The 23,535-nt window shown below is 45.9% G+C and overlaps 1 protein-coding gene across 1 annotated transcript in view; it reads left to right on the top strand.

Moving 5' to 3' along the window:
- LOC142765321 (uncharacterized) overlaps positions 1-23,535 on the top strand; it is a 172,612-nt gene that overhangs the window by 31,606 nt on the left and 117,471 nt on the right. The window contains exon 2 of the mRNA XM_075866088.1: positions 4,111-4,235. Coding sequence (XP_075722203.1) covers positions 4,111-4,235 — 125 coding nt within the window. The remainder of the gene's footprint in view (positions 1-4,110; positions 4,236-23,535) is intronic.

Raw genomic sequence — 23,535 nt, 5'->3', positions numbered from 1 at the left:
CACGGTACGGATGCTGTCTTAGCGGGGCTTGTTGACCGGTGTCAATACGGTGAAAGACCGCAGAGGTTCGGCCTAAGCCTGACTGGTAACGATCGAATGAAGAGCGAAAGCGGAGTAGAAGATTTATAATCTCTTGGCGCTCAGTTGGAGCGAGCTCATAGTCGATGGCATCCGACAATGCGTCCAGAACATCATTAGGCACGTTGGTAGGAGTGACAGCACAAATTGGGAGCGAAACCGTAGAATCGGGTATAGTAGCCGGAAGAATGCACTCGTAAGGTTTGTAGCTTCCCAGGCATTCTCCACGTAGTACGGATGACAGGCTGTCCGAGGTATCGCACACACAAATGGCAGCGTGACTGTTGCGAAAAACGACGACGGCAAACGGAAGCATGAAATTTTGACGGCACGCAGATGTGACCGATGGCATAAACAACACAGGCGATTTCGGAGGGGAGGCACACGACACCGAGACAACAGCTGAGAAAGGCGCAATGTCAACGTCAGAAGCAGCAAACACTCTACACGAAGCGCCATCGTCGGAGTCATAGCTCGGCACAGATAACACGAGTTCGAAACGAGCACAGTCGACCAAAGCAGAATTTGACGAAAGAAAGTCCCACCCAAGGATAGCGTCGTGCGAAAAACGGAATAAAACTACAAATGTGACGACGTACATCGCACCTTGAATGACGACTCGGGCAGTGCACAAAGATGAAGGCTGAATATGATTGGACGTAGTAGTCTGCAAAGATAGGTCGGTAAGTTGAGTGGTCACTTTCTTCAAGTTTCGGCACAGTTTCTCGCTAATTACAGATACGGCAGCTCCAGTGTCAACAAGTCCGTGCACCTTAATGCCATCAATATAGAGTTCGATTTTCTTCAGAGGACAACAGTAAGGTCTTGAAATTTTCGCTGCCAACGCAGTTCTTGCCTCCGGAACTCCACCCGTCAGTTTTCCCCTCGCGGTTGGCTGTTGCGACGTAATATTGGAGAAATAGATCGACGACGAGAAGAATGTGAACGGCTTGAACCCGATGGACGGCGACCGGGACGTACGTCTAGAGGTGGATTGGCAGGAACGGGATATCGCGGCTGAGTGGGCATGGTAGGTACATAATGTGAGGCCCCTGCATTGTCTTGAGAAGGGAAGCTGCGACGACGGCAGTGACGGCCAATTATCCGGAGTGCGCCATTGGCTGATGGTAGGGGCACTGTCCGCTGAATAAGGTACCGTAAATTGTCGTGCAGGCGGCAGGCGTCATATAAACGTTCTGAGCTGTTTTGTATACAGCCGGAGACTGGGCGGTCAGGGAGCGGGCAGGTGGCATCGGCGAATAAACGTGGCGAGTAGCTTTGTAGATGGCTGGACACGCTGGCGCACGTGGCCGAGCAACTGCGGCTGCATAGGTTAGTGGTGCGGTAACAGTTGGTGGAGCCTGAGCTGGCGGCAATGCTTCGGCAACTTGCGACTAAATGACCTGGCGAAGCGAAGGGGACAAGGGCGCCATCGGCTCGGTAGTTCTTGTGATTATAGATAGCTGCCGGGCGACCTCCTCGCGTATGAATTGCTTTATGAGAGGCATCAACGCAGAGTGGTCGGCGGTGTCATGGTGATAGTCGAGGGATGAGATGTCCGCGGTGTCTTGAGCAGCGCAACGTTTAGAAGCGCGCTGCCTAGCAGCTCATCATAGCTTTGGCAGAGCTGAATCACCTCGGCGACCGTCTGGGGACTCTTCGCAGCAAGCATTTGAAATGCACCGTCGTCGATTTTTTTCATGATGTTTTTTATCTTGCCTGCCTCATCCAGAGTCGGGTTGACGAGCTTGCAGTGAAGAGCACATCTTCGATGTAGCTTGTGAAAGTTCCATCTGCTCTCTGTACTCTGCCCTGCAAGCGCTGTTCAGCACGAAGGCGGCGGACAGCAGGACGGCCAAAGTCTTCCGAGAGGGTTTTAGCCGATTCCGACCAGGTACTGTAATCACTTTGATGATTCCTGTACCATAGTGTTGCCACGTCGGTCAGGTAAAAACTCACATTTGTGAGCCTATCGGCTGCGTTCCACTTATTGTATGTGCTCACCAGTTCATACTCAGCAATCCAGTTGTCCACATCTTGGTCCTCTGTGCCACCAAATATGGGGTGGTCACGCTGCCGGAGAGCGCCAGCGCAGAAGACAGGCATAGGTGCGAAATCTGGAGTAGCGGCTTGAGACGGTCCCTGATCAGTCATTGTAGAAGGTCGTTGGAGTGTGCGGCTGCGAAGTTCCAGGGTGAGGACCAGATGTACCCCGCACTTCCACCACTTGAAACGGGTTGGTGATCAATCAGGAGTTGACTCGGCGAACAAGAGCTTTATTTATCGCAAGGGCTAACTGAACGCAAGCCTGCGAGGACACAAAGTCTTCTTCCTTTTCTATACTCGAGCTCCATGCCCACTGCCCTCGTTACAATATATATATATATATATATATATATATATATATATATATATATATATATATATATATATATATATATATATATATATTGTAACCATGTCTAAGGACTTGGCGGTGTGATAAAACGAATTTTTTGAAGGGCGAACCCATGCCCACAACTCAAAAGGACTATGGTCGTAGAACGCTACCGCCGAACACCAAAGATGTCCGCCTTCTTCTTCCTCTTCAAGGGAAGTCGCGAGTGCGTGGCGCACATCAGCCGGGTCCAGCTGAGTGCTCGTGCTATCATCATCGTCTCTGCGCAACACTAGACGGCGTGCTTGTATGTTCCTGTGCGCGCGATGATGGCCGCGTTGTTGGAATTGCGGCAAGATGTCGTGGCATAATCCCCCTCCTCATACGCATCGTCCCGATGTGTCAGGCAATGAATAATTTCGTGGTAGGTGTCACTGATTTTCTGACAATCTTTCATAGTAGGGCTTCATCCGCACTTGATGTACAACCTCTGTAAGGTTGCGGCGTTTTGAGCTCCCGTGTATGGCGTATCTGACTTGGTACTTTACATCGCTCACACGATGGAGTACTTCGTAAGGCCTGAAGTATCGGCTAAGAAGCTTTTCAGAAAGTCCATGGTGACGCACTGGGGTCCGTATCCATAGTTTGTCACCTGGTTGAAATTGCACTTCGGTACGACGCTGATTGCAGCGGTAAGAGTCGTTACGCTGTTGGCGGCGTATTCTTTATCTCGCCATCTGTCGTGCTTCCTCGGCTCCTTGCAAGAAGTCGTCCAGGTCAGGTGGATTGCTGCTTTCATCATTCAGCGGTGACATGGCATCCAGTGGAGTGGTGACCGTTCGACCGAATGCAAGTTGAAATGGTGTCACTCGCGTTGTTTCTTGAACGGCTGTATTATATGCGAACGTGATGTAGGGCAATATTTTATCCCACAGTTTATGTTCAACGTCGACATACATTGAAAGCATATCAGTCAGAGTTCTCTTCAGGCACTCCGTTAGTCTATTTCTCTGAAAATGCTATGCTGTAGTTCTTCTCTGGTCTGTATGGGTCATTCGCATCAGACATTTCATTAGGTCTGCAGTAAAAGCTGTGCCACGATCTGTTATTACGACGCTGGGTGCACCATGTCTGGAGACTATGTTGTTGATTAAAAACTTGGCAACTTCAAGAGCTGTTGCACTCTACAGCAAGTCAGTCTTAGCGTAACGAGTGAGATAGACCGTGGCTCCGACTATTCACTTTTTGCGTGCAGTCGATGTCGGAAACGGACCTAGGAGATCCATACCGTTTTGTTGGAATGGGGCATTGACACTCACGGCAAGTTTTCACATAGTGCTGAACTGATGCTAACAGTAACAGTTTTGGCCAGTAGTATTTTGAATGAATTCTGGTGAATGTACGGCTGACACGCATATATATATATATATATATATATATATATATATATATATATATATATATATATATATATATATTTATATATATATATATATATATATATATATGTGTGTGTGTGTGTGTGTGTGTGTGTGTGTGTGTGTGTGTGTGTGTGTGTGTGTGTGTGTGTGTGTGTGTATGTGTGTGTGTGTGTGTACCACCGACATTTACGCGCGCGTTATATCCAACTGTATGCTGTGCTATATTTCTTCTAGGATTTCTCTCGGGTGCCTATATGAGGTACTATGTAGAAATGTTGTTGGTTGAAGATGGAGCACAGCGGCACCCATTGCCAGATAGGCAGACAAAAGAGAGGTACTACCAAGAAGTGGCGACTGCGGTAAGACGCATTTATCAAATATAGCAGATAATATGGCCACAACATTTACTAAGTGCAAGTGTCTTTTTATATAGATATTTTATAAGCACAGTCACGCGAACTGAAGAACTATGTTTTGGAATTTTTGCACGATTTTCATGAAGTGCAAAAAGGCACATCCCATGTACAGTGGGAAGCAACGACATGCCAATCACGAGTAAGAAAGGTAAATATGTCGCTTTAAATGAGCACAACGTAATGAGCCGGACGTAAATTCTTCCGTACATGACTTCCGTGCCGTAAGTACCCTGTTTGGACTCTTCATTTACCGTTGTCGTCTAATCACGGCACGTGATACCAAATTTCTGCCCCGCCGCGGTGGTCTAGTGGCTAAGGTACTCGGCGGCTGACTCGCAGGTCGCGGGTTCGATTCCCGGCTGCTGCGGCTGCATTTCCGATGGAGGCGGAAATGTTGTAGGCCCGTGTACTCAGATTTGGGTGCACGTTAAAGAACCCCAGGTGGTCAAAATTTCCGGAGCCCTCCACTACGGCGTCTCTCATAATCAAAGGGTGGTTTTGGGACTTTAACCCCACAAATCAATCAATACCAAATTTCGCATATCTGAAGCTAGCGAAACGGCTGTGAGCGCGCTATGAGCATACCAAGTAGTCATTTCTAGATGTCAAGCATAAATGGTTGTCATGTTAGGACGTATCATTTACCTTCATTGTCCATTTACGTCACGGTAAACGAAATTTTGTATATGTGGAGCCAGCAAAACGGCCTTGAGCCTGCTATGAGCGTAGCATTCAGTCATGTTTTACATGACAGGCATGTCATGATTATTGTGTTTTGACATCGTTTGTTCACATTCCGTAATACCAAGTTTGGTATATGTGAAGCTAGCAAAACGGCCTCGAGCGCATCATGAGTGTGGCATGTAGTCATGTTCTTACATGACATACATCTTATGATCTTCATGTTTGCACTAGCCATATACCTTCGTTATCCATTCACGTCTAGTATTATGAAATGTCTGATATGCAAAGTTAGCGAAACGACCGCAAACGCACAATGATCTAGGCGTGTAGTCATGGCCTATATGACATTCATGCCACGATTTCTGCCGGGGGAGACGCTCCTCGAAAAAGTTTTTTTTATTTCGAGTAATAGAGACTTGAAAAGTTTGTTATTAGTATAGTTTTTCATGCAGATTTCAAATATGCAATCATTTTTTGTGTAGCGGCTATAACTATTGAGTGATGCCTTAAACAGTGGCAAAAAGTTACATTTTTTGCGGGCACTCTTTATGTACTAAACTTTCAGTAAAAGCACTGTGTCTGATCTTATTTGACTCTTGGTAGATTGAAAAGTGCAAATATCTATATAGATATGTCACAGAAATATTGTAACCAAGAAAACAAAATTGTATTGAATGACTTATTATTTTCAATCTCCCTTGAAACAATAAGCTAATATTTTCACAACTAATGCTGGTAGGCATTGCAATTTAGAGTAGATATTTGCATTCTGCATGTGTTGAAGAATATGTGTCGCAAGTTTCGTTACTATACAATGAATATAAGTTTCTAAAAGGCTGCCCGAAAAACGTGAAACTGTCAGAAAAAATGAAAATGAGAAAAACAAGTTTGAAAGTTCGCAAAGTTGGCATTTATTAGGAAATCATTTTTTTTGCATCAAATTGGGGCACAATGAAAAGTACCTTGCCTTGAATGCATTGCAAGTGTCTAGAAGTCCCCTGCACCATAGCTTGGTCCTTCACGGCTCTTGCGGTCAGTGTCCTCAACACGAGCTCTCTTCGCTGCACTCTAAGCCAAAACGGAGCAACAGGGGTATAGGGGTTGCTCCTTTCAGGAAGCAATTGCATTGCCACTCCCATTACTCTCCTAAAAGGAGTAACTGCAGAGGGAGGAACCGTTGCTCTCTTTTCAGTTCCTCCTTCGGGGGATGAACAGTTACTTCCTCCAGTTCCTCCCTGCAGACCAACAGTTACTCCCACCAGTTGCTCCCTGCCGACCAACCATTACTCCCACCAGTTGCTCTTCTAAGAGCAACAGTTACTCTTTACCGTTCCTCCCACGTGTTCGCAGTTACTCTCTGAAAACCAGCTGCACATGCTTCCAGTTACTCCTTGGGGAAATGAGTATTTATCTCGAGCATGCTTGTCACACGCTTAACACATGGCGAGAGCTCCTTGGAAGAGCACTGCTTGGGTGCTTCTAACACAAAAAGTGGACAATATTGAAAGGAAACTAAATGCTTTATTGTTCTTTTTATGAGGCGACGTGTGACCACACGTAAAAGTAGACTTCGCCACACCACAGCCAGCACTAAACAAACACCATAATACATCAAAGGTTTTCTGCGTCATCCGTGGAAAAACAATCTTGAATTTCTAGCATAGGGCAGTCTGTGTCATCATTGGTGAGAGAAGGGCAACTTCTCCCATTCTGAAGAACTCAAGTTTTGCAGCTGGTGTTTCCATCAGGCTTGCGCAGCAGAACGTCACCGCAGGCATATGTGAAGCATCTCATTGCTGCAAGAAAAAAAAATAGAAGTGTGAGGTTAAACATGCCAGAATCAATTCATAACAATGAGTCAAACACACTGCAGCAGCGCTTACATTCTAGGATGTCTACTGCAAAACTAAATGTGAAAAAAAGGAAGGTTCGGCCAAACGTTACTTGGCAAGCCATATAAATGCTGATGTGGTAGACGCTGTTCACATGATGTCTCAGACAGCAATATTCTGGAAGAAAATGTGCAGCACCTCAACAAGGCATATTTGTAGCAGTTAAAGATACCCTTAGGTTCAGTTAACTTGTTTCCTATACACAGCTGAGTGACATTTCTATGAGCCCATTCACCAATGGGCATTCTAAATGAGGTCATGTGTGTGGCAAATAACACGTACTGTCCGCTCATGTTAAAATACTTATTTAGCTCATGCACATAGTTGCTCTCGATTCTACTGTTCTATCATACGCTGCTGCGTCTTGAATTGTGCAATACCTGTAGGCACAAGCCAAGCATGCAAAGCCTGCTTGAAAGCAACCATTTGCAGAGGCTACATGATAATCTTCAGTATATTTCTTTGTACCTGACGCAAACGGCTGGACAAAACTATAGACAAATAAATGTAGACCGTGCTACCTTCAAAAAATGCTTTAAATTTAGAAAACTAGGGTGCATTTGTTCACTCGGTTGACGAGTCACAGCCACGAGATATGTAGACGGAGCAATATATCTTAAGGCATGCACAGATATTCTGATTCTTTGTTTGACAGTGTCACAGATAGCTTGCCAATACATATATATTTGAGAGCAACAAGATGTGAAGCTTTTATTAGCTCAACGTCTTGTTGGTTCACAGCCAAACAGGTTACTGCTTGTTAGACTAATTGGAATAAGCACACCATGGTTTCCAAAAAAAAGCATTATTAGAAGTTAGCTCCCGGTGTGAATGTCTGCCTATTTATTTTGTACTGCCTTATACATGTGCCACAAAGACATTTGTTGAGGATGTGCCACCAGTCAAGCCAAGATCGCATACTTGGTCAATGTGATGGAAATACAAACATTAGAAACACTGCCACCTCTAGTAAGAGCATAACACTTCAGTATCTTGGACTAGCAAAGAGGTGCACAAGAAAGTTAAGCCCACTCTTGCGGAACTTTGAACGCGAATATTTCAGAGTGGGGGAGGTCAACATGCTGTGGCACTTTTAAACCCACGAAACATCTGCAGAAAACAGGGTAAAGGCAAGTCAAGAAACGCTGTTATGAAGGCCTGCGCATGGACAGCTTTGTGAATCTAGGCCCAAGTATTATGCTTTGTGCAAGCCAAAATCCATGTAAATAGGGAAAGCATACTTTTAGGAGTACCAGCGTAAACAAATCTTGGCAGTTGGCTTTTTAGTACAAACAGCAATCCCTGCAATGAAAACATAAACATTTTATCTTAACGGTAACAGTGTGAGCACACACACGGGCCAGCGGAGCCATGTCGATTTGTCAGTGCCAGTGTAACCATGTGGCATATTGAACTATTCTCTGGCCAACACATGCACAGTTTGCCCCTAAAAAGCGATGCTTTCATATACGTAGTACAAAAAGTCTGCACTTACCAAAATTCACTTGCTTTCTGTACTTTAGCATCGTTGGGAGCATCTTTATCTGCAGTATAACCAAATTTGTGTCATATCCCTGAAAAAAAAGTAAAAGACATGCATCAAATATTGTTTCATTTGGTAGCAGTGAAGTCAGGTTAAGAACAGCCAAGTGTGAATCAGCCTAATTATGTGCATGCGGCAAATCCCAAACGGCGTTATTGAGGTTGTCGAAATTTTCGTCGATTGGTATTAACGTCGATATGTGACTCAACGGCATGCCAAGTTTTCACAGCGCATAAAGATTTCATGATGCAGAATAACGACAGCGCTAACGAGAACATACAGCATTTATGATTGTCTTTTACAATATTGTTTTGCTAAGGTTTTGCATCACTGAAGAAATCTGAAAGATTTGGGTCATTCCTCCTCCAATTGTTCTGTCAATATGTAAACAGAACATGTAAACTGCTCGCTTGATGATGCGCTTATAAAATAGTACGTTCAGCGCAGAGGTGAAGCAAGTGACGCAGTGATGTGGGCAGATTTTTTTTTTAGGCGTGCGGGGAGGGGGGGGGGGGGTCCGCTTATCTGAATAGGCCCGGCAAGCGAATATGGTCGTCAATTTGGGCTCCCTACGCCTGGCCTAAAAAAATTCTGTGCGCAACCGCCTGGCTATGCCAGTGAAGTTATGCGACAATGATTTGTTTACTTACTGATTTACATACACTTTACATCTCTAAAAAATGCGGCCCAAGGCCCCAACACTCAGCCGTTAACATTACATAAAGCCAATGGTAGAAATGTGCCAGTATGAATGCAGCTACAACCCCGCCCCAATGTTTTTTCAAGCGAGGTAGTGTTGCGGGAATGAACTTTTAACTGCAAAAGTACACTGGCACTGCAGTGGTGACAGGGGAACCAAGAGGGTATGCAGGCGGTAATAGAGGTAATTTAGTCCGATACGGCTAGCAATGGATACAGTGAATAAGAGCAAATCATTTCTCTTTCAATAGCGCAACCACTCAACAATGTATTGTAAGAGCATTAAATGTTGCTGGAAATGCCACTCACCTGCACGCTGATGCATGCACAGTCCTTTGTCCGACGAGCGAACAGGCTTGCAGATAGCTGAAGACGTGTTTACGATGTGTTTGTTCCACCCAGCAGCAAAATCCACAACTACTTCGCGCTCCATAAAGATAAATATACACTAACCTTCATCACGAATAAGTAGAAACGCAAATCTGCGACACACACACACGATCAAAACATAGCTCACAGCTCGCACGTCCATGTGCTCGCCAACCACAGACCATATGAAAATGAGTAAGTAGTGCAAACGCGAACCTAGTTGCGCCGAAAAAAAAAACTTCGAGCAGTGGCAGCACAGGCGTCAGCACAATAATTTCAGTGTGTTCTCCTAATACAATTATAAAAAAAACTGAGGTACACTAAAACTCATAAATAAATATAAAAAGTTGAGTGTAATTTTTATTTAGTGCTAGTCAACATAAACACTGAATAAAAATTACTTTGTAACTTACATCGTTTGCTACACTAGCGCCACACTTGTCGTGCGGGCGCAGATGGCGCAGATTTGTCATTCTGCCCTCAAACTACACGGTGAAGCGTGCTACTAAGTGTATGGCTGATGAGAAGCGCGTCTGGGTCCGCTTTTTTTTTTCTTCTTCGATATATTTGGGCGGGGGGGGGGGGGGCTCCTTATGCACGTGTTTCGGTGCTTGATCGACTTTGACGCCCTTACTTCGCGGACGAACGGCGTGTCTAGGCTTTTTTTATCGTTGTTTTGCACGTGTTTCGGCGTTCGGTCCGCTTTGACGTGCCAACTCTCCATTCTGCTGCTACGTGTGTTAGGTATTTGCCGTACTGTATTCTCAGGCCTTCTGTGTTCAGCCAGCGCTGCTATCTTCTTATCTACGGATGCTAAAATAAACCACTGTTTTTGTTTGGTGAAGTTTGGCACACAGAACAAACAATAATCTGGCCCATGAATATCAATGTGGGCGGCATGCATATTTGTGTGCGGTGTCCTGCCGGGGAGTAACCGTTGCGCGACGAGAGCATTTACAGCGGTTCCTCCTTCCGTTGCTCCCTTACAAACTTAGGATGAATACAGTTGCTCCCCCATTCTCGAACAAGTCGGCCATCTTGTTCCGCTTGGTCTTTTCGGAGAGTAACAGTCGGTCTGAAGGAGTAAAAACAGCCGTTGCTTCCATTTTGGCCATTTTTGGCTTAGAGTGTGTGTTGCGACGGTGTGCCCTCGCTTCTGCAGTTTGCTTCAGGTTCATCTTCCTGATGCGCATGACGTCACAGTGGTCACCATATGTGGCCAGATCTTGTGAGGGGAGAATTCCAATGCCTTTGAGCACTTCTTCAAAGCCCCTGTGGCCTTTGTTGTACCAGAGTACAGCAAGAGCGGTGGCTGTTTCCACAGTTGTTCTGGAGGCAAACTTTGTTTTTGGACATAGCAGCCATATCTTGCTGTTCAGCGATTCGGCTGCATTCTGTGTCTTGCCATGAAGGCACCGAATAAGGAGTTTCTCCTCTGTAAGGCGCTTGTAGATAGGCATAATTGCCAATCCTTGAGCCTTCGTCAACAGTGGGGTGTGGCGTGGTGCAGGCTCCCCCAGTGCTTCCGCACGCTTGTGCTTGCACCACGAATTTGGTCCCGCGGGGCAAATGTTGTGGCTACTGGCACCATCACTGGAGCAGCAATGAAAATACGATGCCCATATGGCAGTGTACATATTTCGGACACTGTTCTTGTTGCTCGTGATGGCGATCTTGTAATATGTTTGTAGTTTTATTATTGTCGCATCTTTCAGTTTTTCGCCTCGTGGCAGTGGCGTTGCCAATTTCCGTATGGCAGTTCCCAAGCGCTTTGCAACGTGGTTCGTGCACTCTTCTTTGTTAATGGGGGTGTCCAGTATACATTTGCCTCGCAGACTGCAGTGTAGGCCTTGCTGTCACCATCACTTAGGAAGCTGGTGAATCACAGTGGAGTTTCATAAGACAAGGTCCTCTGCCATATATTGACAGCTGCCGCAGGTTCCATTGCATGGGATGAGCAGTCAGTGTTTTTTGGCAAACTGGAAGATGAAAAGCTCGCCATATCTCTTCATCCTCCCCAAGGTCCCTGTGTATACTGCAAGCATGGCAGTAGTTCGAAAGAACTTCAAAATCGAGGCAGAGCACCGTGTCCAGGGACACGACTGTGCCCACTCCAATGTTGCTTTTATGACCTCTTTTCTGCCAGGTGCCATCAAACATGACTGGCACATCTCTGCCGCCGACTGCGTCCTTCGTGATGTTTCGTGCCTGGTGCAAGTTTTTGCTCACTGCCGTCATCGCCGCACCATGGAGCTTCTTGCAAATGCTGTTGAATATCTTGTGATGCATCGGGCTCGGAAGACCGAGAATCGCACAAAATCGTGAAAATTGGTCGTGGCCTGCGCCTATAGCACGTGCTGCCAGAACTGCCTTCACGTTTACAGCAAAGCTGTCACGTGAGCTGCCGCTGTCAAAACGAGCGCTCGTTCCTTGGTCCCCGGCCGAAGCAGTACGTCTCGACGTGTGCGTGAACGAAAGTGCAGATTCAGGGCAATCAGAATTTTGACAGCACAGTTCGAGGAATGCCGAAAGTCCTTTGCGCTTTCCAGCTGCCTCTCGCACGCCGAGCTTCCGTTCGCGGCAGGTTGGGCATTGCGCACCCGCCACAAGTGCCGTCAGCGCATCGATTTCGCAAAGCAGCATGTTCGCAGTAGCAGCATCTACCGGTCTACGTTCACTCTCGAAGAATCCCATCTTCCTTTGGGATGCACTGACGAATTCAACGGCAGCGGCTATTTCACAACCACTGTCGCAGGGTTCGGTGACGGTGTTAGGCCTATCCGAAGTCGGAGCGTCGGGGCGTTGGTTGGGGGCGACATCGTCGTTCGCTGTCGCTTTGCGAAGCGTCCGACGCCGTTTCCCTCGATACTTGTGGCGAGTTCTAAACTTTCGATTATCTGAACTGCACTTCTTCGGGCTTGCCATGACGCGAAAATGCAGAGAAACGCAGAAAAACTCGATCGCGACGTCCGAGGCTTCGCTCTTTTGCCGGAGAGATAGGAGGGGGTGGAGCGTGGAGCGCACCGCCGTCCAATGGCGGCCTCGCGCTGTGTGCCGCGATAATCAAAACGCGTGATGTACGCGTTGTTTTTCTCGTTTTTTGTTTATTCTGCGTGAAGGCACGAGACTGGCTACTAGTGGATTATGAAGGATACGGCCTTCGCAGCATGCGTGCACGATTGCAAATGGCGGCCAACGCGTCGTTTTCGCGACAGGACGACGCGAATTCACCGTTTTTCGCGACTTTTGCGCATTTCTCGCGTCACCGCTGCCCACTTGGAAGCATTTTTTGATAATTTCTCGTGCGAATTTCAGCTTGATATTTTCAGAAGTAATAGATTATAGTCCGAGGATGCCAATACAACTGAAAAAAAAAGCGAAAATTTTCCGGAAAACCGCGACTTTTCGACCCGCATCTCCCCTTAAGGTATGTCACTTATGTTCGCCATACATGCAGTCATATCATACCATACCAGTTTTGCGGTATCACATGTGAACAAAACCATGGTAAGAGCAGCAAGACCATGAATTATAAATAATGGCATTCATATTATACATGCCAAGATTTTTGTTCATGATGAAACAAGCGCTAAATATACACGCGCTCAGAGAGGAAACAGACAAGCGCTTACTAGAAACTGAAAATTTCATTTCGAAGCGAACACTAATAAATACACCACACGCATGAACGTCATTCTCGGCTTCATCATGAACCTTTACCAACACGCCCAACTGGCAGTCATCCTAAAAGATTTTCGTGTTTTGACTTGTCAATTATGCTCGTCATGCCGCCTTGTTATTCCGTAAGAATTGTGGTATGAATACTATTATCGAAACGACCAGGAGGGCTAAAAGTCATAGGCGGCTAGATAGATAGATAGATAGATAGATAGATAGATAGATAGATAAATAGATAGATAGATAGATAGATAGATAGATAGATAGATAGATAGATACGCTCTGAATTGCTGAAGTTTGCTAATATTTTTCAAAATTTGACCAAGTACTCCACAACGAAGCGCAAACTTGGGGCCAGAGACGTTAGCATACGGCGCACCCTAATGCTCTCGACAAACACCCCCGCCGAAAGCGCGTCTGGCGCGCGGCGACTTGTTCCTGCCATAGCCTCACTGACGCTGTCCTTCCTACAAAGTCATTTGTTGCGCTTTCATTCGGCTCGAAAGGCTTCCGAATCCTCAGTGCGAAGTTGCTATTTGCGCATTGTCATTCGTTCTGGTTCCTGTACTGCTGTATCAGCCCGCCAAACAAGGTTTTTTTCACAGATAAGCTGTTGGCCTAGTGCTTAGAATGTTGTTTGCTTTTGGGTCGTTAGTGGTAGTTGTATATTATTCCCTTATCAAGTGGAAGTTGTCAATCAACCTTCCTGCGACACCAAACTGCTCATGGGTCCGTGTGCTCGTTAGGCGATGTTTGCTTACATGTCTGCATTGTCTGTCGACCTGCTTGACGGCTTTCTTTGGTTCAAAGGAGACGCGCACGTGTGCAAACAGCGAGGGGGGGGGGTGTCATGTTTTTCGTTCCCCATCATTTCTTCACCTTATCTTCAAAATTCTTTCTCTCCCACTCCTCATATGTGTGCACCGTTGTTGAGAACGCTGCTATGGAGAGACGGCGCTGCACTTTTTCCTTCCCTTTTCTCTCTTTCTCTAATGTCCGGGGTTGTTCTTCGACCAAGGACGTACGTGCTGGGCGTGGTAATCCAAATATAAATAGGGGACCCTGAATCTTCACCTTTAGGAGTTGAACGCGATAGCGACAATCTCTTTCTAGTTTGTTTTTCTGCACTTTTATCCTAGCGCAACTTACCATGCGGAATCGGCCATAAAACCAACGGTGCCTCGGTATTTAAAGGAAATGTGCATAATTTCGAAATGTTAAATCTTTAATGAATCTGCTTGATTTTGATAACTTTTTATGCATGAACTTAGCATTCAATTCTTCTCGTCTCCCAAAGGAAATCGCAAACGACATCGCAAGTGCTCCTGTGTCTAAAACCCAGCATGGTAGCCCCGAAGGAAAGAAGAACCGGAAGTGATACATTTAATCTCAACCTTCGAAGCGGTTAGTCTAGAAGTCTTTTCCTCTGATTGGTGAATAATCTGCGCGTTAGAAAGAAATGATCAAGAAATTCACAGTCATCGCAATGGGGCATAAAGGTGATTGTACCAAACCAGACCTGTGTAGGTAAAAAGTCAGTGGGGGACTCGGCATCGTATTTTGGTAACTGCAATCTCGCTCCTTCTGGAAGAACACCATCGATTCTTTCAACAATAATTGAGGTGAGGGAACTCAGAAACTGATAACGCAGACTTAGTGAAGTTATCAGATGTGCCAAATTTTTCAGTACGCGCCGCACTTACAAACGCAAACGTCGGCGAAATATACATTATCAGACCTTTTCATGATAAAAGTGCGAGTGCATCCGCTTGTTCATTTAAAGGTACACTTTTGTGCCCTAGTACCCACATCAAGCGAATAATACGTATATGTCTTGAAATTAGGGAATAGAATATTTTGAAAGAAATTGAAAAAAAATCATCATCATCATCCTCATCAGCCTGACTACGTCTACTGCAGGACAAAGGCCTCTCCCATGTTCCGCCAGTTAACCCGGTCCTGTGCTTGCTGCTGCCAATATATACCCGCAAACCTCTTAATCTCATCTGCCCACCTAACCTTCTGTCTCCCCCTAACCCGCTTCCCTTCTCTGGGAATCCAGTTAGTTATCCCTAATGACCAGCGGTTATCCTGTCTACGCGCTACATGCCCGGCCCATGTCCATTTCTTCTTCTTTATTTCAACTATGATATCCTTAACCCCCGTTTGTCCCCTAATCCACTCTGCTCTCTTCTTGTCTCTTAAGGTTACACCTACCACTTTTCTTTCCATTGCTCACTGCGTCGTCCTCAATTTAAGCTGAATCCTCTTTGTAAGTCTCCAGGTTTCTGCTCCGTAGCTATGTAACGGCGACACAGCTGTTCTATACCTTTCTCTTGAGGGATAGTGGCAATCTACCGGTCATAATTTGATAGTGCTTGCCGAATGTGCTCCACCCCATTCTTATTCTTCTAGTTACTTCAATCTCGGGGTTAGGCTCAGAGGTTATTACCTGCCCTGAGTAGACATAGTCTTTTACAACTTCAAGTGCACTATTACCTATCTCGAAGCGCTCCTCCTTTCCGAGGTTGTTGTACATTACTTTCGTTTTCTGCAGATTAATTTTAAGACCCACCTTTCTGCTCTCCTTGTCTAACTCCGTAATCATGAGTTGCAATTCGTCCCCTGAGTTACTCAGCGATTCAATGTCATCGGCGAAGCGCAGGTTACTAAGGTATTCTCCATTAACTCTTATCCCTAACTGTTCCTATTCTAGGCTTCTGAAAGCCTCCTGTAAGCATGCGGTAAATAGCATTGGGGAGATTGTGTCTCCCGGCCTTACACCCTTATTGATTGGTATTCTGTTGCTTTCTTTATGAAGCACTATGGTAGCAGTTGATCCCCTGTAGATTTCTTTCAGAATATTTATATATACTTCATCTACGCCCTGATTCCGCAGTGTCTGCATGACGGCTGATATTTCCACTGAATCAAACGCCTTCTCGTAATCTATGAAGGCTATGTATAGTGGTTGGTTATACTCTGAGCATTTTTCTATTACCTGATTGATAGTATGAATGTGGTCAATTGTTGAGTAGCCTGTTGGAAATCCTGCTTGTTCCTTTGGTTGATTGAGTTCTAATGTTTTCTTTACTCTGTTAGCAATTACCTTAGTAAATAGCTTGTATACTACAGAGAGCAAGCTGATCGGCCTGTAATTCTTCAAGTCCTTGTCATCTCCTTTCTTATGTATTAAGATGATGCTAGCGTTCTTCCAAGACTCTGGTACCCTTCCCGAAAAAAAAATACATGCAGTTAATGAAGAACACACGGATAGGCTGTCTGTCAGAATGACGGCTTCTGATAATGATAGGGATAATTTTCGTAGGGTTAATATAATGGCAAGTAACTCTGCATAATAAATAGGAGTAAAGTCATAGAAGCGAATTGAAAAAGACCACTCCAAAGATATTGATGCAGTTCCCACCTCTGCCTTTTCTGCACAAAGTGAAGCGTCAGTTGCTATCACTGCGTTCGTTTCTAATATATATATGAATAGTCCTCCAGAATGCAATTTAGGTAATTACTGGCTAAATGCTTTCAATTCTTGCGAAATATGTCGTCCAGTTCTATTCTACTTCTTTGTACAGATCTGCTTATAATTAGTGCTTCACGTACCTGCACATGTAATGTATCCACTTGTGTCTGTGCGAAAATGACTTGGGGACACCGTAATCTTGGCCACTGATGTTCGAAAAATTGCGTCGGATGATTAAGAAAAGTATATTGTGATCTCTTTATTGGCGATGCATAGATTTTTAGAATTGTATGCACGGTTAGGATGTTAAACCGAGTACGAATACCAGGCAGGCGTGCTTCTGTGTTTAATATAGTACTTGATACAAATTTTGGAAGTCCAGGGCATGATAGTAATGATTCGCGTTCTAAAAGAACCCGTGGTCGTAGTTTGTATGCAGGTGCACCCGAAAACAAGACACAGCCGAACTTTAATATCGGGCGAATATACATGCAGTAAATCATGATGAGAACATCACGACGTAAACCTGAACGTTCGTTGCTGAGTCTACGAAGCATCCCCAGTGCACGTGTTCCTTTGGCAGCCATATTTTTTATACCTGGACTACAATTAGGTTTTTCGGTATAAGTTATCCCTAAATACTCAACATGTTGTAGCTGCGGGATAACGTCTTGCCAGTAATTCAAATCGATGTGGACCAGAACACTGAGAGGAAAAACTACCATCGCACTTTTTTTATATTAAGTGATAAGTTTATATTTTCTAGCCACGTTTCTAGAGCGTTCATATACGTCTGCAGACTTCGATAAAGTGAATTTATACCTGCAACTCTAACAAAAACGCGATATCATCGGCATACACATACACTTGCACGTCCATCTGTATAAGATTAGTGCATAGTAAAGTATTAAGTATTAGTGGCGATAGCACTGATCCTTGTGGGAGACCTCTAGTTTGTTCCTTAAAGGCGACAAACCAGACTAATAACAGTAAAACTCTTTGTCATTTAAGAAAGAATGTACCCATGCTACAAAGTAGTGGGGTCGACCTGCGTTTTCAAGTGAAATACTTTGTTTTGAAGGTTCCACGCTGTCATAAGCTTTTGTAATGTCTAGGATAATGGAGGTGGCATGTTGTTTCTTACAACGGGCAAGCTGTATTCTACTTTCCAAATCGACATGGGCACACAAATGGAGGAACCACGCCTGTAGCCAATTTGGCATAGGCTCAAAACGATGTTTTCATTCAATCAAATATTTATCCAAATGTGTAAAATATTTTCAATTAGCTTTACCTGATTAGACGTAAGTGCTGTAGGCCTGATGTTATCTAACGTTAATCCAGCACCTTGTTTTTTAATAAAAGAATTATCTCAGCTATAATCCAATGAGGTGGAATCCATGAGTTTCTGATAGAGTGGTTAACCCAGGAGGTCCTGGGTTAAAACCTTAACGATAATTTCATTGTCGGAGTAGTTATGCCATCAGGACTTGGCGCACTATTGGGCAAGTTTCTCACTACCGGAACACTCAGTTTCTAGTGCGTTCTTCAAACACTTAGTGCATGAAACTTTCTCAAGTTTGCCATGCACCTACTAAGTGCCCCCAAGAGAACGGGTGAAGTGGAGTGTGTGAATTTTTGTGGGGTACCGGCTTTCAACCACGGAGTTATTATGGTAGTAAGATAATCTGACGCCCGTTGGCAACGAATACTTGTACCACGCATTGATACTGCAATATTTCACGTTATATTGTGAAGCATGTATGCACTACACAAGTTTTTGCGAAGCATGAGTGCTACTTTGACTGCATTTCTAAGCAGAGGAAGTTCTTTTCACTGTGTTCACAAGCATAGACGTGGCCGTGTGCTGTACATCCGTTTGCCACGAAAACCTTTCGAGTTCGTTTTCCACTTGGAAGTTGGACCAAAACAACCCTGGTTCGCGCCCCACTCTGCTCAAGTTTTTTTTAATTATTTTTATCTATCTCGATTTTTAGGTCACGCAAAAGATCCAGTCTGGACAGGAAAAAAGCTTTACAGCTAAAGCAGGTATGATATCAGAACACAGGTCATGTGCGGTGCCGTAATTGTCCACCGCCGCTGTGGCCACCGCTGGTGTCTGTAACCAGTATCGATCAAAAAAGCCCTGTAATTAAAAAACGAAAACTAAGGGCACAATGAGACTCGTACCTGAGTCTACCACTAAGCACGCCAGTGATTAATTCTCATTGCTAAACTGGCCTTAGGCAAGGTTGAGGTCGGGAAAGGAATCGTGGTAACATGAGTAATAAAGCATTTTAGAACATCAAATGAACAGCCAAGCGTTAAACCGTGCGAATGGCGGAACGAGTGGGTCGTCTAATGCTCCAACCCATTAGAGAACTTATTCTTGATCACTTAAAAACTGTGACGCATACCCACTTCAGTCATATTTCCTCATTCCTATCAGCCACTGCATAAAAATTCCTCGAAATTCGTAACAAGTGTGTATTGGATACCACGCTTTTCCGAAGAATGACGAAGGATAGCATGCGCCGCGTGTCATTTCTCTCGCTTCGCCCTCTCCACCACTCAATACGCTCAAGTCCACTCCTCACGTCGGCATCATCTTCTCACCGAATCGCCATCTCTCTCCACCTGCCGGCGAGAAAAAGGCCCAGGTAGGCGCACTGCGTGCGCTCAGGCGCCATCGTCTAGCCTGGCCGTGGTCCAGGCCGTGGTCCCGCGGCGCTGGTAATGTGGACAGCGCGCTACCCCTTGCCGCGCAATCCTGCTGACGGGCGGGATGCCGCCAGGGCATGCTTCCCTCTAACGTGCGCGTTCCTTTTTCGGCCGTCGCTTGCGTGGCGGGGTAGCGAAGACGATCGCGTTCGCGAATGGCGATGCCCCGCTTGTAACAACGATAAAGCGCGATTGATTGATGATTGACTAAAAGTTAATTTTATCCTGAGAAGACACAGGAGAGGCCCCACTCCACCCGGCTAATTCAACGTAGGAACCGCCAAGCCGAGCTTGAAGGACCGTTCGTGGGCACTCTGGAAGCCAGAGTTTGATTGTTAAGTTCGGGGCTGCGTAGGAGCGCTACCCACCTGTCCTCATTGAAAGCGGAACGAATGGCTTCACATTTTCACAAAATATAGTTGATTGTGGCTAATGGTCAAAAGGTAGGGCGATCCGCACTTGGATACTGTTTAGGGCACATGGCATAAAGAACAGCAGGGTAAAGATGCGGACTGGCTTGCAATATTCTAAGGGTAACTGTCTACGCTCCGCACAAGGCCAGGTATGGGAGGTGGATAGAAGTGGTTTGCTATTTTGTTGAACGTGAGCAAGAGTTTCCCAGGAGGTAGAGAGATGCGTAGGCGGTGCAGTCGGTGAATCCTCGCATGGCCTCATGTGCGCCCTCGTTAGGGTTAAAGGTAGAGCCCTCATTCAACTACAGTTGAGCGGGAAACAAGTGAGAGATTGGGGCGAGATACTCTTGACGCTTTGGAGATTGTGGAGGGCGTGAGCGGCTACCATCCCGGTTTTTTAGGCCTTGATAGCCGCTTGAGCCGCTTGTCATCACTGCTTATTCACTCTCTACGACTATCAACACAGCCAGGCGATCGCAGCCTGTTCGGCTATCACGGGCTTTGATGTGCGTACCGTGGCTGAGCAAGTGAGCCTAGAATTTGAGTCGATGATGGAACCAGGTAATGTCTCTTCTAAGCCTTATGGGGCCACATCCACAAATCTAGCGTCAGTGGGGTTGCCATAGACGTGCCCGAGCAAAGTTGTACCCCTGACCCTGCGTCGAACGACGTTGCGCAGAGGGTGCATATTGCGGGGAACAGGTGTGATGTGCAGTTGAGAGCTGACGTTTTTTGGAATTCGCATGGAATTGGTGAACTTGTCGATAGAATTGAGGCCCTAATGGTAGAGTATCTTGCAGCCCGATTTGGTTGCGGAAAGCCTGAACAGCTGTGAGCGCTCTTGTGCCTCGATTATCTCTTAGAGTGTATTGCGAGCACAAAGCTTGAACAGGTTTTGAGTGCGAGTGGTCACAGGCAAGCTGAGGACGAGCTCGAGACCTTTCTTATGAGAGGATTGAGCTTATTCCTCTCTGCAACATACCTGTTATGCATGGCCGCCGAGTACGAAAGGTGGCAGAGCACAAACCTATGTATGCTGCAGATGAGATTGTCTTCCTTGATTCCTCGTTGTGTATTGGTTATCTTCTGCATGAGGCCAAGCGCATTTAGTCTTGGTAGTCGTCTGCCTGATTTTCGCTCTGTTAGCGCTGTTAGACTCGACATACACGCCCAATATTATATGTGGGGTTTACTCTTCCTAAAACCACCATATGTGTATGAGACACCATAGGGAAGGGCTCGAGAAATTCAGACCGCCTGGGGCTCTATAAAGCGCACCCAAATCTGCGAAAACAGGCCTACAACATTTCCGCCTCCATCGGAAATGCAGCCACCACAGCCGGGATTCAATTCCACGAACTTTGGGTCAGCAGCCGAGTACTTAAGCCACTAGACCACAGCGGCGTGGCTATACATGCCCAATATTTAGAGCAAGTCCACTGCAGGCATTTTGGGACCCATCACCAGTGAAATTCCATATTTCACTTGGAGACGCATGCTTACAGTAATTATGGCCGCCACCACAGGGTCCGCATAAAGCAGTAGTTGCGATTTCGGGGGAGAGCACCTGAGTCCGGTGGAACAGTAGGAACGGTTGGTCTTCTCGATTGTACTCTGCATGACTTCCTCGACTTGGCTATCACTCTCGCCGGTGTGCCAGGCGGTTATATCATCTGCGTAGACGGTATGATTGACTCTTGAGGTTTCGTGAGTCCCTTGCAGAGCACGATCATTTCGATCTTAAATAATGTTGGTGGAATAACTGAGCGCTGAGGCATGCCACGTGAACCAAGAGTGGCCTCTCGTGAGAAGTATCCTTCGTTCCTGAGCTTCGTAGTTCTCTGGCTAAGAGAGGATCTAACGAAGCGTAAAACATCATTGACGCAAACTTTAAAGAATAAGGGAGAAGAGACTCGGAAAGACGCTAACACAGCTGCACACCAACTAGCCCATCAGCATACGTTACAAAGCCATCTCACGAAGTCATACACCCTCTCCACTAGCCCTAGATTGGCAATACACTGGAGAATTGTTTCGTCAAATATAGTCGAAAGCCTTCTCCAGGTCTGATTCAAGGATGGCTCTGGCATCTCTTATGTTCCGGTTGATAATCTCATGCTTTATCAGCTTCATGGCATCCTGTGTCGAGAGGCCAGCTCTGAAACCATTCATATTATTACGAGAACAAACTAGACCCACGGTTGCAGAGTTCATATATTTACAGTGATCACAGAAATTGCCCTGGCCGAGATAAATCCCGTTGTCTTCCTCCAGTCTGAGAGAACTTCCTCGTTCTCTTTGCCACAACATCACCCTCCCAGAAGGCATAGCTCTCTCCCGGTGCACATTATGCAGCACCAGTTGAGGCGGAAATATATGGTTTGAGCCTGGCGACGTGAACAACGTCGCTGTTGACGTGAGGTAGCAAAGACAAGTCAGCTGGTGCAATGTCGTACATCACGACAGACAATTGGTGTGAGATCGTGTACGGGCCAGGGTAGCGAGAGATAAATTTTTCAGCCAAGACAACATGGCGTGAGGGCCTCCAAAAGAGAGAAAGAAAACCAAAGGGAAATTGTGTGTCTCAGTGCTGGCGATCGTAGCGTCGTTTTTGAGAAACTTGTGATGTCGCGAGGCATTGACGAGCAACCTCTCGGGTATAGGTGGCCAATTTAATTGCATCGCGGGGGTAATCGGTCTTTGAGAATTTGACGCCAGATGGTAGCAACGTGTTGGACGCCCAGACAAGGTTACGGCCATGCAAAAGGTAAAAGGGGGGAAATCTGGCGGTTTCGTGACGGGACGAATTGTAAGCAAAAGTTATGTATGGTAAAGCGGCGTCCCAGTCAGGGTGATCGTCAGAAACGTACATGGCAGGCAAGTCAGTTTGAGTGCCGTTCAGTCACTCGGTGAGCCCATTCGTTTGAGGATGGTATGGGGTAGTGGTCTTGTGTTCAGTAGCACAAGAGTGCAGCAGGTCATCGACGACCTTCGACAAAAAGTAACGGCCACGATCCGTTAGTAACGGTCGATGGGCGCCGTGGTGCAGGATGACGTCATAAAGTAGAAAAGCCCGCAACATATGTAGCGCAGCTAGTCGGTATCGCACTTGCAATCCCTACAGCAAAAACCAGCGCCACTGGGTACCAGCGTCCAGCGCCATGCCTGATTCTGGGCCCAGCATGGCGCTGGTACCAGCGCATCCCAGCGCATCCCAGCGCAGGTACTGGGACGCTGGAGCGGCTGCGTCCCAGTCCTCTGCGCATAATGGCTCAACAGTGTTGAAACGGATATGCCCATTCGCAAAAAATAAATAAAATATATAAGTAAACTAGCACGCTTTCACATTGAAAAAAAAATAAAAAATAAAACACTATTTGACTGGATGTGAACTCGCTACCTTTTGATCTCTTAGCGAGTACGCTACTCACTACGCCACGCTAAACATGCATACGAGGTTGTAAAACGATTATCTATCTAAAGAACACACCCTTCAACTTCATGTACACAAGTCGCACAGTCAAGACTCACACGATATTCTTTTCCAATTAACAATTGCGTCTTGATTCGACAGTGGCGACCGGCTTCCATGCACCGAATCACATGCAGATATTAGCAAGAGCGCGAAGTTTTTTAAGCATCTACACCTGAACTCTGAAAATCTCAAATTGACTGGAGGAGCAGCCACAGATTGTCAGCTGTTGCTGCTGATAGTTTTTTTTCTTTGATAGTCGGTTCTAGCACTTGCTACTGGTCTAGCCTCAGC

The sequence above is a fragment of the Rhipicephalus microplus genome, chromosome 6 (assembly GCF_043290135.1).
Source record: "Rhipicephalus microplus isolate Deutch F79 chromosome 6, USDA_Rmic, whole genome shotgun sequence".
NCBI classification, from domain to species: Eukaryota; Metazoa; Arthropoda; class Arachnida; order Ixodida; family Ixodidae; genus Rhipicephalus; species Rhipicephalus microplus.
The sequence above is the reverse complement of the archived record's forward strand: the minus strand, read 5'-3'. Positions and strand labels throughout refer to the sequence as shown.